General features: G+C 37.4%; 3 protein-coding genes across 4 annotated transcripts; 2 read left to right on the top strand and 1 right to left on the bottom strand.

Annotated features, from left to right (window-relative positions):
- LOC18586063 lies at positions 1–4284 on the top strand. The gene is made up of 3 exons (XM_007009212.2): positions 1–1096; positions 3158–3694; positions 3876–4284. The coding sequence occupies exons 1-3, from the start codon at positions 263–265 to the stop codon at positions 3981–3983; spliced, it is 1479 nt and encodes a 492-aa protein (XP_007009274.2). The 5' UTR covers positions 1–262; the 3' UTR covers positions 3984–4284.
- On the bottom strand, positions 5080–8312 carry LOC18586062 (thylakoid lumenal 15 kDa protein 1, chloroplastic). Of its 2 annotated transcripts, XM_007009209.2 has the most exons (8): positions 8119–8310; positions 7915–8034; positions 7474–7569; positions 7309–7381; positions 6142–6203; positions 5914–5995; positions 5457–5517; positions 5080–5366 (listed from the first exon to the last, which is right to left on the bottom strand). In XM_007009209.2, the coding sequence occupies exons 1-8, from the start codon at positions 8242–8244 to the stop codon at positions 5315–5317; spliced, it is 672 nt and encodes a 223-aa protein (XP_007009271.2). In that variant the 5' UTR covers positions 8245–8310; the 3' UTR covers positions 5080–5314. The 2 variants fall into 2 exon arrangements, with proteins under 2 accessions (XP_007009271.2, XP_007009273.2); XM_007009211.2 differs by lacking the exon at positions 5080–5366 and having other exon boundaries at positions 5470–5678; positions 8119–8312.
- On the top strand, positions 10614–13739 carry LOC18586061 (AT-hook motif nuclear-localized protein 15). Its single transcript, XM_018128657.1, has one exon. The coding sequence runs from the start codon at positions 12391–12393 to the stop codon at positions 13408–13410; it is 1020 nt and encodes a 339-aa protein (XP_017984146.1). The 5' UTR covers positions 10614–12390; the 3' UTR covers positions 13411–13739.

The raw sequence follows: 16903 nt of genomic DNA, 5'->3' as shown, positions 1-16903 counted from the left end.
TTTTTTTTTCAATTAATTAAAAATTTAATTACCCACAGTAAACTCATTAACAGTTAAACTCTCTCTAAACACCATGATTAACCACCTTAATCCTAAACCAAAAAGCTCTTTAAAAATCAAAGCCAGCTTAGCATCATCATTTTGAATTCACAGTCTTCGTGTCTTAACCAAGAAGAAGAAGAAGCGGAGGAAAAGCTGTATCCCTTTCCTTCTTCTTTCCGTTTCCCCAGCTTCTGTCAGTTTACCGGAAGAGAAAAGCAAGATGAGTCCACGACAGGATCTTCTGAAAACGACGGCGTTCTTCATCTACCCGGAGAAGCCACGTGACATGCTCGTGCTCATCACCCGAATCGCCCTTCTCATTTGCCTCTTCATCTCCATTGCTCTCGTCCTTTACGTCTCCTTCTCGAACCGGCCATACCCGTTTATTCGGTTCACTTCCCTGAACCGGAAAATGGGCTCCGAAACGCCCGACAATTCCCCGACCAACATCTCGCATCTCCTCTTCGGCATCGGTGGCTCAGCCAAGACGTGGAAAGAACGACGCGCTTTTAGTTCGCTCTGGTGGGACGTGGAATCCACTCGCGGGTTTTTCTGGCTTGATGAAAAGCCCGACGAGACCGGGACCGTTAACGATTTTGATGCGGAAGCGGGAGTTTCGTTGCCTTATCGGATATCGGGTCCGGAATGGACCCGGTTTAAGTATTCGAGTTCGAGATATGCCGTTCGGATCGCCCGAATAGTATACGACAGTTTTAACTTGAAGTTGCCTAACGTGAGGTGGTTCGTGATGGGTGATGATGATACTGTGTTTTTCACTCATAACTTAGTTTCTGTCTTAGCGAGATATGATCATCGTCAGATGTGGTACATCGGAGGAAACTCGGAGAGTGTAGAACAAAACGTAATGCATGCATACGACATGGCATTCGGAGGGGGAGGCTTCGCTGTGAGTTACCCATTGGCGGAGAAATTAGTCAAAGCATTGGACGGTTGTCTCGAAAGGTACTATTATTTCTACGGCTCTGATCAAAGGATATGGGCATGCATCAGTGAGATTGGGGTGCCACTCACCCGAGAACCCGGGTTTCATCAGGTACGTTGGTTCTTAACTTGACATGACCATGATTTTCTCTTCTTTTGGCATCAATGTTTTGGTTTTACACGTGGCGAGTTTTTGCGGAGAGATGGGGTTTGTGGTAAAAAATATGACAAACCGGTGGCTCACCCGACAGTTTCCTCACCGTGGACTCCGACGTTTCATGGGTTTGTTGCCACGTGTAGAATTCTTTCTTCTCTCTCTTTGAGTTGGGCTCTTTGGTTGGTGACTTTGGTCCACTGGTTAATGATTGCTTTCCCATCTTTCCTTCATGTGATGTTTAAAGCTTACAAATCTTAACTTTGCAGATTCACTGTTCAAGATTCCTTTGGTAAAGCCAATTAAGTTAAGTAAAACACCTTAATTAAAGCATTTTCCATGATTAAGATACTATTTCACATGACATTATAAATCAAAACTCTATCCGAATTCGATTATATAAGATATCTAATTACAATGTATCTATTGTCATCCTTGTAAATACGGTAAGAAAGGCTCTTACCTAATGACTGCAATTTGTCATTGGGTTGTGCTTCCGAACGAAGCATTCAATGAATACTATTATAATTGAATGAGCTAAAATGTGCATGAAAATAGAATCATCTTTATAATTTTACTATAATTGTTGGCATAATGCTAAGAGTTATAGTGAGAAATGTAGGGTTGAATTGTTAATTGTTTTATAGCACCAGGTAAGGGAAAGTTTTGCTATCTGTCAACTCAGATGACAAAGTTGTGAAAGTTTTTCTATCATCTCTGCTTGGTTTTCACGAAGCATCTTTGGGGACCAACCACCATTAAATTTTTACAGCCACCTTTAGATACCAACAAATTGAACAGGCCAACAAGTCCTTGGGAAAACCATGTGAAGGGTGTATCCAACAGATAAAGGTTTTGGCCTACAAAATTTTCATTATCAGCACGTTTTTTACAGTTGTAAAGATAGGGCCTAAAAAAGGGTTTCCTGGGAACGTGGCAAGCATACAAAGAGACCAAATCTGTGAGATAAGATATCTCTGCTGGTTCGCTTAATTGGTTTTTCTGTCAATTTCTCTGGAGTTGTTGGAAGCTGCTGGGTAGAATAACTTGTTTGTTTCTACTACTACTTGTCACCATCTCAAGCTTATCTTCACTTAAATTTTTCTTTGTGTGGTCAACTATTTGCATCAATGGGGCATTCCCCATTCTAAATGGTTGGGTTTAGAGAGCTTTAAAAGAGAAAAAAACATGATCTGTTGTGGTAGCTTGCATGTGGGTATGGTTTGTATCTGTGGCATTTTATACTATAAACTCTCTTTTTTTTTTACCTTTTTACTTGACTGAGCACTTTCCCATTCTTCTTTTGAAAAGTTTTACAAGGAAGGAAATATAATGTACCATGCATTTGCCATTACTTTTTGTCCACCTGTCTGGTCCCGAGTATCTGGTTGAAGAACTAAGGATCTGAAAAAATTAAAGTTTGCTGTGTCCTTTCTCTGCATTAATGTCCATGCACTTCAGTTAGGTGTTAGATTGCCATTTGATGCTGCTGAGCATCTAGCTTCAATGCATTTTCTTTTCTTTCCTTGTTCTCTCCATCTGAACCTGCCTCTCTCTTATTTAAAGAAAGCATGAACTGATGAACAGGGTGAATTGGACATGTGGCAGAAGAAAATCATTTGTTCAAACCTTAGTTAAGGTTACTGTATTGACAATGGATCCATTGTAAATATTAATTTGATTCTTGTCCGTGGCTCATCTGAAAAACATTTTCTTTTCCCTCACACCTCATAAGAAAGAGTAGTAAAAATAATGAAAAGGAAAGAAGTTAGTCTTGATGACCACTCTCATCATGAAAGCTGTTTCCATTGCTTCTTTGATAATAATATAAATTAAACATGCATATAAAGTATGTATATTGTGTTCCCATGTTATGACTGCACTTTTATTTTTGTTAATCTCTTTTGCTTTTTGTTCTGGTTGTGTTTGACTCTGTAGAAATATTAAAGAATCCAATTCTTTATTGTTTTTGAGAAAATCATGATAATAATATATATTTTTTCACATAAAAATTTTCAGTTTGATATTAGAGGGGATCCATATGGTCTGCTAGCAGCCCATCCTATGGCGCCACTTGTCTCATTTCACCACCTTGACGGCTTGGTACCCATGTTCCCCAACAAGACCCGGATAGACTCCTTGAAGACCCTTATGAAAGGGTACCGGGTCGACCATGGCCGGATCCTCCAGCAAAGTTTCTGCTATGACAGCAAGAGGAAATGGTCAATTGTAATTGCATGGGGCTACACCATTCAGATATATCCACGGGTGGTGACTGCATCTGATCTGCATATGCCACTGCAGACTTTTAAGACATGGAGGAGTTGGAGCAATGGACCTTTCACATTTAATACCCGACCCATGCCAGCTGACCCGTGTGAATGGCCAATTATTTATTTCCTGGACCAGGTTGAGGTTGGCATCAGTGGAACCCGGACCAGGTACAAGATAGCCAAGTCTGGGAAAACCTGTAATAGAACAGACTATGGCCTTGCAATGGCTGTGAACAGCATCACAGTTTCTTCAATGAAGATGGCTCCAGATTATTGGCAAAAGGTAAGCTAAACTGGATAAGCAGTCAAAATACAGATACCAGCTTAGAAACATGTGTCCCTGGACCGAGCAATCCCAGTTCAAGACTTAGAATCTTTACTCAACCTCTGCTGTCTCATCCAATTTAACATCCAGAAATGTAAATAGCACGACTAATAATCTGGATGTTTTTGTATATATGCAGGCACCACATAGACAATGCTGCGAGATCATGGATCGAGGAAGCATAAAGAGTGGAAGCATGCGAATTAGGATTAGGAATTGCAGACAATCGGAAACAACTACTATCTAGAGGTAGTCGGTGCAGGCCTGAGAATTTTCTACTTATGTAAATAGTCATTTACACGAGAGTATCATTAGTATCTAGGATTTTTAATGGCCTTTTTTCGGGTAGAGGAACCTAGACTCCCCTTTCTTTTCTCATATTATTTCCAGTGCGCGCCCGTGCACGCATGCATATCTCTATTGCCAAGAATAACTTAGATGAAAAATGACTCGGGAGAGTGATACTTGACCTTTTTGAAAAAGGAGGAAACTTTTTGCTTGTTGTATGCAGCATTCAAGTGAAAATGAGTAGGACATGCTTGAATAGATGATATTGAAGCATCCAATGTGCAAAACTAAGAAAAGAGAAGTGGTCCAATTTCCTTGGACTCTCTCTATCCTATAGTGTAATCCATTAATTAATTGGAACTAAAGTTTTCTTTTCAGAATTCAGTTTTCCAAGTATGGGAATGACAGGAAATACGACATGTCAATATGGTTTCATTGTGGCAGCCTCCCTAACAGCTTCACCGTGCATGATACTGCAAGGGTCTGGATTTGATCCCCAAAGAAAATAAGTGGTCCAGCTAGTGGCACTGAAAATATGCAGAGCCACTAAAAAAGATCCGTGCTAAAAGACAATGATAACAATCACCAGAAAGAGGAAAAGAAAAGCATTGCAGAAAGCAGGAAGCAGGAAAAAGTTTCCTGTTAGTTGCTTTCTAGTCAAAGATCACTAAACGACATCCACTCCTGGCGCAGCACCATGCTTAACATGGTTGGAAAGCTTCATGGAGTTCTTTTCGATTCCTTTTGCCCATTGGAAGATAAAAGCTCTGTGCAACTTGTAGAAGGAAGGCCCAGTGATATATGGTGAATAACAGTTCACCTCATCTATTGTTAATTACATCTAAACATTCCATGGATTAGGCCCAACGGTTGTTAGTTGTTACGCATTGAGTGGAGGATGAGAGGCCAAGTTTTCAATCCCCTTACCCCTCATCCTGCCCCAAATCTACCAAAAAACAGAATATGGCCTAAGAAGGAGCTATTGATCAGCACCAGACTTCATCAATTATTATTTTTGTAAAGGGAGAAAGTATATGGCTTCTTTTGAGATGATATACAGGAGTTAAAAAGAGTTACAGTTTTATTCATCTGATATATGAACATGAAACGTTCTCACTTTATCATACAAAGTAAGTGCAAGCATCTTCAACATGGACAACGACGAAAATGACATGACTGATCACCTATGACAGTTGGTACAGCAAAATAGCTACACACACCTCAAATCAAAACTGCTGCAGTGCCAATTCTCTATTTTTCACTAGAAGATCATTCATGAGAAATGTACTACTAGTTGCAAAGCAATGTGTCCCGCGTTGCATTTCCAGTTGTTGGATTCAACCTAATGCCACATGGACAGTTCAATAGTAATAGAAACATAAAACATGTATTACAAGACAAGTATATGTCCTAGAGGTATGAGCTATCTTACCCGTCTGCAATTTTGCAAAGGTATTCACGTTGATCATCTCTCAGAGGCACATCTGTGAAATCTAATTATACAAAAGAAATCAGCTAAATCGACCTTTTGTCTGATAATATGATTTGCAAGAGCTCTTATTGAGTTGAGATCATTCAAATCTGAAACCTTTGAGCATGAAAGTTTCCTAAAATCAATGTTTCACTTCTGATTGGAACTATGTTGGTGCGATACCTTTTACAAAAATTCAATTAAAAATGAGTGAAGAATTACTCCAACAGTTCTGAACTACCAATAAAGCACGGTCCATGAAACTAAAGGATTATGTGTAGTGAGAACTATGAACAAATGAAGCAACATTCAAGGTATAACTAGCAGTACACCTTAGGCTTTGCAGAAGTATTAATCCTCAAAAGCATCCATATACAGCTAATTGAAAGTTGCATTAAACTGGTAGGTTTTTACATACCAGCACCTGTTACATTTGATCCTTTGAATGATGTGTTCCCAGTAGTAAGTGCACCTTCCAAGTTTGCATTGCTTAAATTTGCCTGCAGTAGGTACGGTGCAGATTCATAAGAAAAGATTGTCTGATAGAACGATAGCTTATCTTTCTGATAACAGATACAACACAAACGAATCTGAAATAGCATTCCACAAGGAAAAGAAAGTGCACCTAAGATTCGATAAAGATTACCTTTGCTACGTTTGCCAAAGAAAAATCTGCACCTCTAAGATCGGCATCTGAAAGGTCAGCCCCTGACTCATCGCAAAATGTTACAAAATCAATAATTGTAATCCCTTAAAAAATGTAATTGATATTGGTAGCAGGAAAAAGGAAAAAAAGATTGAATTTTGAACTTTAGGAGAAAAATTCCAATTTCAAGTTTTCAATTGGATATTTCAACATATAAATGATATTGACAGCAGTTAAGCTAATTTATTATAAACATATCCTTGACATTGATCAAAGAATCCCATTAAAGGAATGGATCAAGGATGATACTCAAAAGCAGATAGAGAGTGCAATAACAGTCATTATAACCGTGTTTTTTTCCATTTTAAGTCATTTTTTACTTCGTTTATCCTTACAAAATGAATAGGTAAATGATCAAAAAACCAAAGATGTTCATGTTATTCCAAAGTTGCAGGCATGCACTTATCTGAAACATATACTAACGAAATTATGACATCTGTCATGTTGCAGAACCAACATCCCATACTTCTCAATATTTCAAATGACGCTGTTAAAGCATCTCAAACCAAAAATCAACCAAAATTAACTTTGATTATGCTTTGGTCTCTTCATTTTTTGAAACCTTCAGTCTAGAAATAAGTGACAACATGATAAAAAGTCGAATGCCATTTCAATGTAGAGGCAGAGTTAACCAAACTACAACCACTTAACTAAACATTTGGAATGAACAACAGTTGTTATTTTCAATGAAACTTGGTAGTTCAAACTACAACCACTTAACTAAACATTTGGAATGAACAACAGTTGTTATTTTTGATGAAACTTGATATACTACCCTAGGCCTTAAACCAATGAGGCATGTGGGTTAGGCTGCAAGGCCAAGGTCTACTGCAATGTGGCAAATGGATATGAGCTCAGATAAACTAAGTTCTCAACTTCTCATGGCCTTAGCTCTTAAACAATACAGATATTCCAACAATAGAACTGTTGCATGTTTAAAAGCCCTAACTGCTTTAAGGCCTTAAAACAAGCTTCACCATAATCATCGATACTTCAAAGTCACATCAAATTCTATCTTTAAAGATGATACGAACATAGGGAATTCTTCAATCACCATGGCAAGTTATACATTCCAAATAGGGAAATGCATAAAATAGTTTGAGAAACCTGTCAAATCAGCATCAAAGAAGCTAGCACCCAGCAACTTTGCGCCTTTGAAATTGGCTTGTCGTAGGATGGACTGGAGTATAGGACAAAGACACTCAATGAGCATAACAGATTGAATATTAACATATGCACACATACATTTCAATTAGTCGAAAAGAGCAATACCGTCTTAAAATCTTGCTTGATCAAAGTCTTTCCACTAAAATCTTTACCCGTTAAGTCCTGTCCCCTCGTCACTTCAGCCCCATAAGGCCCTCCTCCCTTTTAATAAATGCACATTGCCCAAACAAAAGACATAGATCACGAATCTGAATTACAATTTTATCGGAAATCATGGAGCAAAACAAAAAATATTGAATCACCTGAAGCATAATTCTGCTTTAGTTATTTACTAAGAAAACCAATTACAAAGAGAGCAAAAATGAGTAGTTTGAATTATCATATTGAGGCTAGCTATATCTAAGATAGGAACAACCCAATTTCAGGTGGATCAAACTCTTGTGCTTCAGATAACAAATCTTTTGCAAGTCTTTCAAGATCACATACAACTTCTGAGGGCAAGGAAAAAAATTGAACATTATTAGAGCTGCAATTCTAAAAATTTACCTTGAAAGCAAGTGCAGGATCTACAAAGAGGATAGAAGCAGAGACAAGGGCAAGCAAGCTACCCTTTGAAAATGATTCTCCTAAAGAAAATGAAACCTTTTCAAGTTTCTCCTCAAAAACCTGTCCAAAACAATCCTTAAATTAACCAAAACAAACCCAAAAAGAAAGTGAAATGACAGAGTGAAAAAGGGTTGTCAAATGCACCTTGGGTGTAGGATAGTTAAAGAAAGAGTGAGCTTTAATGAAGCAAAGAGGGGACTTGGGTGGTTTTCTCAGTGGAAATTGCTTGGAAGAAAAGGAAACATTGTTACAATGACAGAGAAGAGCCATTTTTCTCCCTTTCTTGTTGGCTCTCTGACAATGCTATGGCAAAGATATGGATAATGATTTTTGTTTTTCAGTTACTTCTTCCGACACGCGGCAAATTGGAGATCCTGTCGGGTTAAAAACCGGACCGGACCAACCTTTTGTCCAAATATGGTAGCTTAAGATTGGGCCAAGGGTTGAGGATGAAATAAATTGGGCTGGCTACCTAGCCATACGCAAAGTATATAAAATTACAAAAATACTTTTTGTTTTATATTTCTATTTCCTTTTTGGATGAATTACTTAGATAAGAATTTTTTTTATATTTATTTATTTTAAAAATTTCAATAAAAAAATTATCTATTTATAATTATCAACTTAGTTGAAAAAATCCGTACAAGGTTTAGGAAATACGTGTATATTTATTAAAGATTTTACCTAAATTAATTACTGGGATAAAGTTTAAATTTACTATCTTAGCCAAGATGATAAATCAAATTTATCAGTTATACATGTAATTTTTTAATTAGGTTCAAAAATATTAAAACTAAATAATAAAAAAAAATCTTTCCGAAGGAATAAGTGAATCTTTTACAAAATATTTTGAGTTTTTTATTATTTTTTAAAATATAATTAAAAAGTATAATAATAAAATTGTACCTCGTTCAAAGATAGATAGTAAATTTAATTCAACATCATTCTAAGCATAACAGTAAATCCAAAGTTTTTCTTTAAATTACTCCCGGATTCACAAACAAGTAAAAACCCTTTTTTTATTATGTATATTTCATAAAACCAATCCCGTCTCTCCGTAATTCTGGATTTTTTTTTTTTAAAGAAAAACCATAAATGAAGACCAGTAAAATAAAAATGTTCATGAACTGAACCAAGTGAGATCAGTACGCACCTTTTACCCATTGATGTCAGTAACAAGTTAATCATATGGCCAAGTATTAAATGTGGGGATGTACTAATCTTGTGTGTACGAAATCGAACGTGCAAAGAATCGTATCAATCTGAACTTCCATTCAATGATATAATAATGCTTACAATTACTTGGCATTTATTTTGATAGCTAAAGGAAGGGCCAAGACTCTTGAAGGATCTTTGATGATATACCTAAATAATTAGGTCTTCAATTAATGATCGTTTTATTAAGTTCAAACGCAATTAATAATGGAAGTTTTGTTGTTGGATAAACCTCTAATTACTTGATTAATTGCTACAATTATTTAGTCAAGAACTTAAGGCGTTAATTGTTGGATTCACTGTCGGTATATATATCTGATGTACTATTTGTGCACAACACTCATATAACATTACTTAATTATAGAATATCAAGTCATAAATGTGTAAATGCAAAAACTTTAAAAAATTTAAAATAAAAATTTTAAATTATGTTAAATTTAATTATTTTATCAACCGTATGTCGGTTAACGGATATTGTATAAAATATTTTATCAAATATAAACATTTATATAAATTGATTTAACATCTTTTAGTTCATTTTTTACTATTTTTTTTATATATACATTCAATGTTTTGAATATACAATTAATGGTTGAACCTAAATTCAAAACTACACTCGAGGAAGTTGGACTGTAATTTTATTTCTTCTCATTACATAATAAATACTGCTCATTTTGTCAGTGTACAATATAATGGCAATAACTGATAATTGTGTATGTCTAAGTTTTTTTTTTCATTGTTTTATTTTTTAAAAATTATATATATATATATAAGTTGGAATTAATGAAATTATCTCTATAATTAATTACAAACGTCAGTCATCTCTCCCCTTTGGCACTTTTTACAATTAGCTTTAGACCATGTGTTGGGTTTATTTTCTGAATGTAATTTCACTTTTACTTAATGTAGAAAATTATATATATTTTTTTCAGTCAATTAGGAGAGATCATAAATGCTAGAATTTGATACTTTGGATTGTGAAAAGAAAGGAATTGAATCAAAGGGTAATTGGCAGAGCCACTGGTGTCGTCACTAATCATCATCGATGCTTTGATTCCATTTCAATCCATTGCCAGAATTCCATGTACAGAAACGTGTAGAAACTAGGGTCTAGGGCCAGCTTTCTTTGCTTTCTTTATTCTGTATGGGAGAAGCTAGTAGAAACCTCAGCATGCTTTGGTAACCCGAAAAAAGAAACAAAAGAAAAGGATCAAAAAGGGGACAAACAAAATAATAGAAAGATGTGCACCGAAAAATGGGCAGGCAGCAGAGCCAAAAACAGTGTTTGACTGAAAGACTTGAAAGAAAAGGAAATGGGGTTGCGGCCCCCTGGCCCTTTTTGGGGGGTGGTTAGCCTAGTTGGGGAAGAGGGGGCTTGGTTTTTGGGTAGTGAAATGTTCCAGGCTTCTCTCCTTTGTCTTGGCATTCGATACTTTGTCGGGACTTGAAGACAATGACGTGTTCCCACCACCAAACCCCGACCCAACCCTTCCACCTTCCCATCTCTCAACTCTTTCTCTTGTTCTTCTTACTCTCTCTCTCTCATATTCGCACGTTACCCCACACCATTAGGGAGGTTTGGAGAAATGGGTTCTTACTCTTTTGCAAATTAGTATTCCCAACTCTGAAGAAAGGTTAGAAGCTGCTTTTCCAATAATGTAAACTGTAAAAAACTCAACTTGTTTGCTACATTACCATGCACCCAGTCCTCCCATAAACTTGATCTTATGACCCCTCCATCATCATCATCATCATCATGGCCAATCATACGATCATGACCAGCACATGGAACATTCTAGCTAGCATGTGGTTAGCTACCCTACTTGCTTGCTATAGGTTTAGAGGTTTTCCTTGGGTGAATGCTTTTATTGCTTAGGTTTTATATTCTTGCTCGAGCACCCTAAATTTATGTCAAGTAGGTGAAAAAAACATCCTTGCTTTACAATGGGGAAAGAAGAGAAATAAGTACACTATAGTCATCATTAGGTAGGCAAGATAAGTATTAACTTGAGAAGCAATTCTCTCATTGTTTGATGCATGAATTTTCTTATTTGATGGATATGGATAAATAGTTATGACAGCCCATGACAAGATGGGGCTTGAAAATTGGTCATGATTTCCAATCAAAATCAACCACATGATGACATCAAAGGATGAACAGTTACCATTTCATTGATGGTTTTTCAAGTTTTTAGATGTGGACTATAAATGCTCAATCAACTTGTTGGAGTGGGCTTAGCTTGATAAACCTTGTAAGTCAAAAAATAAAAAAAAAATAAAAAAGAAAAGGAAAAGCCAGGGAGACACGCAGAAACCAGGCTCTGCAAAACCGCTATATGTTAGAAGCTAGTGGGAGTTCTGGCAATTGTAATCGTTATCGTACAAAACCAGGGAGAGAGAGAGAGAGAGAGTCAAGTGCTTCTCTGTAACGTACACTTGCACGAGACTTGGGAAAAACCAAACTGGTCAGGCTGCAGCAGCAAGGTAAAACTGAAGTAGAGGACCCCCCACCCCCTCCCCTGAAACAAGCGAGAGTTTGCCGTACAGAGAGATAGTTTGATTACTCGGTTACTCGATTTTTCGTTTTTCTGTATATTGAGTGAGAAGAGGTACAGAAAAAGGTCACCTTTTTTCCTCAACAATCTTTTTGTGTTCAGTACAAGAAAATAACAGGAAAGAGCAAAGCACAGCATATTTCACCTACACAACACAGTGCTTCGAGTTTCACGTAGCTGGGGGTGTCCTTTCCAGTTTCTGCAAGCAAGATATTTTTGAAGTTTGAAGTTTGAAGCTGGGATCTTGAAGATAAATTTGTTTCTTTGGGGGGTTTTAGAAAGGTGGGTTTTTGTTTGAAGAGAAGAAGGCTTTGTTGGATCTGATTTTGAGGTTAATGGGTAGGGTTTTTCATGCAAATAACAAGAGGAACCCCTGTGTGTAGTGTCTGATTCATGCAATATGGTGGTGTGGGTTTTGAAGAAGAGATAAGGTTTTGGACTTGTACCAACTTGATTTGGGGTTCTTCATTAGAGATCTCTCTGTCAATCTACCACAGCAAACAAACAAAGGAAAACGAAGTTTCCATTGCTAAGTAACGGTAACAGAGAAGATCCCATTCATTTTGGTTCTTTTTCCTATTTGCCATCTTAGTTATTATTGCTTTGATTCCCCTCCAAAAAAAAAGTTTGTTTCTTTTTTTGAAATATGGCTAATCGTTGGTGGGCTGGAAATGTGGCCATGAGAGGTGTTGATTCAATAGCTTCAACTCCATCTCTTCACCTTAGGAACCCATCTGAAGAAGATCACCGGATAGCTTTGAACCGCCTTGGACCCAGACGAGAACACCAAGATTTTAGAGATAATAACGCTAGCCCCCCCAATGCCAACACTAGCAGCCCTAACGCCGCCACTCCAAACCAAAACCAAGACGACAATGAAGATAGCCGAGACAATATGGAACCTGATGACCAAACTACCGCTTTTGAAACCATTGAACCTGGTTCAAGTTCAGCCAGTCGCCGTCCTAGGGGTAGACCACCTGGTTCAAAGAACAAACCGAAGCCTCCCATTGTTATCACCAAGGAAAGCCCTAACTCTCTCCGTAGCCATGTGTTGGAAATCACTAGTGGCAGTGACATTGCCGAGTGTATAGCTAATTTTGCTCAGCGCCGCCACCGGGGTGTGTCGGTTATGAGCGGCAGTGGTATTGTTACCAATGTTACCCTCCGCCAACCAGCTGCGCCTGGTGGAGTGATCACTTTACATGGAAGATTTGAGATTTTATCTTTATCCGGTGCGTTTCTGCCCGCACCTTCGCCTCCGGGGGCCACGGGCCTGACTGTGTATTTAGCGGGCGGGCAAGGGCAGGTGGTGGGAGGGAGTGTGATTGGGGCCCTGATAGCGTCAGGGCCAGTGATGGTTATCGCGGCAACTTTTACGAATGCGGTTTATGAGAGGTTGCCAATAGAGGATGAAAATGGTGGTGAGGAAGGAGGAGGAGGAGGAGGAGAAGGGATTGGGGTGCAGCAGCAAGTTAACCATAGCAATAATAATGGTGGCGGCGGCGGTGGTAATTCAGGGTCATCTCAGTCTCAAGGTTTGGGTCATGAGCAGGAAGGTGGTTCAATTCCTTTGTATAATTTGCCTCCTAATTTACTGCCTAACGGTCAAATGCCTCCTGATGTGTTTTGGGGTCCTCCGCCGCGTCCACCCCCCTCCTATTAACATGAAAGAGGAATGGATTGGAGATAGAGCCGAAGGTGGAAACTGGAGATGGTGTGGTGGTTTGACTATGCTGACTGGTTTTTGTGCAAAAAATGTAATGACAATTTTCATGTAAGTGTAGGGGAGAAAGGTAGGACTACTTGTTAATTAGTTTCTGATCTCTGTGAATTTAACCAAGTTCATGGTTAGGCTTTTAACTATGTTTTAGATTATCTTTTGTAGAACTTTGTATAAGTATCTCTTGTTTCTATTCCCTAATCAACTCCTTTTTGGTGTAGCAATGTATCTTTGATGATGTAGGCAAAGAAATGAAATTCTTATTGAGCAAATTGTTTTGGTGCATGCTGTTTATAATCTGTGGTTAAGTTTCCATCATGTTTTAGAGCTTCCTAGTAGTCTCTTTTGTTGGCTTTCCCTTTAATTCCATTTGGTCAACTTTCTTGGAGGAATGCATATTGAGGATGTAGGAAAAGGAAGGGAAAGGTGCAGAAGAGAGTTGAGAGATACTTAAAATTGTTGCAAGGATATATCAGAAGATTCTTTTCATGGTATGCTTGTTAATACTTATCTTCATTCCTCAATATTTTATTATTTTCTTCTTTTTCCAACAATATTAATGGTGCTGAGAAGCTTAAATGTGAGAGTTCAATGTGTCAGAGAAAAGAGATGAATATCTAGTCAGGTTGGCAGAGCTATGACCGGAAAACTTCAGCTTCATTAGATGATCAGAGAGAGAGAGAGAGAGCTGGGGTGATTCATCTGCATTTTCCCAAATGGGTTGTTTCAGCACTGCTTGATCAGATTTTCACATCATAATGATTCATTGGGGGGGTAGTTTCTGCAATGGGTCATCCCAAATCAAGATAAAATCTGTATACTATACACCTGTGGGTCTCTTTGAGTGCATTATTGCCATATTTCACATAATGTGACATTCGTCTTGGAGAATTTCAAACTGACACTAGGGCTTGTAAAGCTGCCTTTCAATTGGTACTTCCTACCAGGTTTTAAAGGAAATGAAAATATCTCTAGAATATCATGATGGGAAGAAAAAGGCAATGGCATCTTCCGTATTGGATTTTGCCTAGTTTACTGTGTATCTACAAAATTTGGGTCTTAGATCAAAATCTACAAGCTTATTCTGTTTGTCAATGCCTCATTATATAAGTTTAGACTTCTGAATTTTGTTTCTTTCCCATAGTCAAGTTTTGCCTTTTACCCCTTCTCAGCCACCATGATCTTTTGCCTAGACCGGGTTTTGCATTTTGGATTAACATTCTTGTCTGTCTCAGAGCTAAAGTGACTAATTTGGTATCTGAGTTTGAATTAATCTCCCTATCTTAATTGCTTCTAATTTTGTTTGCTAGTTGAAGAGGATGCAGATATAATAAGATATAAAATAGCAATTAATTACTAAGCTGTACTTGTACTTAAAATAGTTTATTTTGTTAAGGCTGAAAAAAGGTCCTAGCAGGATTTCAGTTCCTCAATACTTTTTTTTTTTGCTCAGCCAACAAAATATTTGTATTAAGTTGATTTCTCATACTTACTATTAAGTTCCTCATACTTACTATTAAGTTGATTTCTCTCTTTAGTGTGATGGAATTTTTCAAGTTAATGTGTTCTTAGTTGAATTTCGTTTCCTCCAATGAGATTTTATATGACATTTTGTCCCCTATATTAACATGAAGTGACTATGTACAGAATTAAAACTGTTATGAATTATAAGTACGACCGTTGCCTGTTTGTTAAATGAGTTTTATTATTCAAATGCAGTATTGGTTTGAACTAGTCGCGGCTGATCTAAATGTGTACTTGAAGTCATTGTGTTTCTTTTTGCCCTCTTAGTCAATGGTTGTTGCATATCAGGACAAGCTTCTAAGATAGTAGTTGAAAATATATGGAACAAGTATCTAAAAGTAGATAGCTAGTTTACCTTCCTAAAATCTTGCAAGAAATTTTGATCTCAACCAAACTTGGTGTCATGCTTTAAAAGTCAATCCTACTCTTACCAAACTAATGCAATCATGTTCATGAATGTGTGTAACAGGTATACTTGTCTGTGTGCATGTTCCTTTGTGTGAGGGCATACTTTGTTGAACATGAAAAGAATCTTATGCATGCTCCATTGCCATTGCTTCAATTCCCCTCCTTCTGCCTTCCTGGATAGATTGTGAGAAGAGGGGAAATCAAACCTCGTTTTCTTTTCGAGGAAAGGTTAATTTGGCTACCTCTAAACTATAGGTCCACCTTCATTCCCCTACTTTCAGATATCATGGTTTTCCTCCCCAAACCTCATCTCCAGTTAGAAATGCAGTGTAATTGCTTGATTCTGCCTAATTTGATCACGACCACTAATAAGAATTATGAAGAATTCTATTAACTATATCAACTTGGTATATCTGAACTTCTGAATTTTTTGTTCCTTCCTTTTCACGGCTTACACATGCAATTTTGTTTAGATAGTTGAGAACATGCATTATGTTAACATTACTGAACCTCTATGATGTACATAAATCTTAGTGAGGCCTTTATTCCTTTGGTTCTTAATTACTAATAATGTTGCCAACTTGTGGGATTAACAGTTGCTATGTATGAGTTGCAAGCGTATAGTAGCCGAGGTTTAAGGACAGGTGCTCTCCTTTTATTCGATTGTCTTGTTCCTCACATATGGAACTTGGTTCTTGGATAAATGTTGTAAATGATGCTCATCTTCCTTAATTAACAGGTAAAGACCATGAAAACACTGCTTCTTGTTTTTACTCTCAACCCCCATTTCTTCCTCAGTTGTCATTCAGAACTCAATATTATTAACTGTGTATTCTTGCTAAAGTTCAGCCAATTGAACTTGGTTTCCTTTAAGGTCTACACATGCATTTGCTGTAGCCATGATTTGCCACTGCTTGTTTAAAATCTCATCCAGCTGTTAAATTCAAACATTGTTAAGCACTAGGAAGAAATTGGAGAGGCACTTGCTCTGGCATTATCTTGATATGCACCAGTGTTTAAATTTAAGACGAGTCATCTCTGCTGATGCAACTTTTGCAGTTGGATAGTTCAGCAAACAGTTGATTAAGAATATGTGCTCTTTTTTGATTAGATGGGGAAACATCTATTAATCAACCATTTCTGCTAGGGTTCACTAATAAGATAGGACATAAAGTTGCCCATTTTCCTGATGGAATTACCTATGGCCTTGCTGTTGCATTTCCAGGGTAGACAATTTAGACTGCTTTTAGACTATTATTCAAGTTTGTTACATGTTGTGTGTGTCACTCATTCCACCATTTTCAGTTTTCTCTTCCTGCAGATTATAGGGGGGAACATCTTGTGAGATAGAGAGGCACTCTTAGTATTTATTGAGGGTGAAGATTGTAAGAACAAGAAAATATATCTATATTAATTCCATAGCTTTTTCTATCTTCTCTTGCTTTGAATAAGCAAATATATACGTCCATTATTGAATCAAATTTTCGGGTGCAAAGAGAGAGAG

The sequence above is a fragment of the Theobroma cacao genome, chromosome 10 (genome assembly GCF_000208745.1).
Source record: "Theobroma cacao cultivar B97-61/B2 chromosome 10, Criollo_cocoa_genome_V2, whole genome shotgun sequence".
Taxonomy (NCBI): domain Eukaryota; kingdom Viridiplantae; phylum Streptophyta; class Magnoliopsida; order Malvales; family Malvaceae; genus Theobroma; species Theobroma cacao.
The sequence above is the reverse complement of the archived record's forward strand: the minus strand, read 5'-3'. Positions and strand labels throughout refer to the sequence as shown.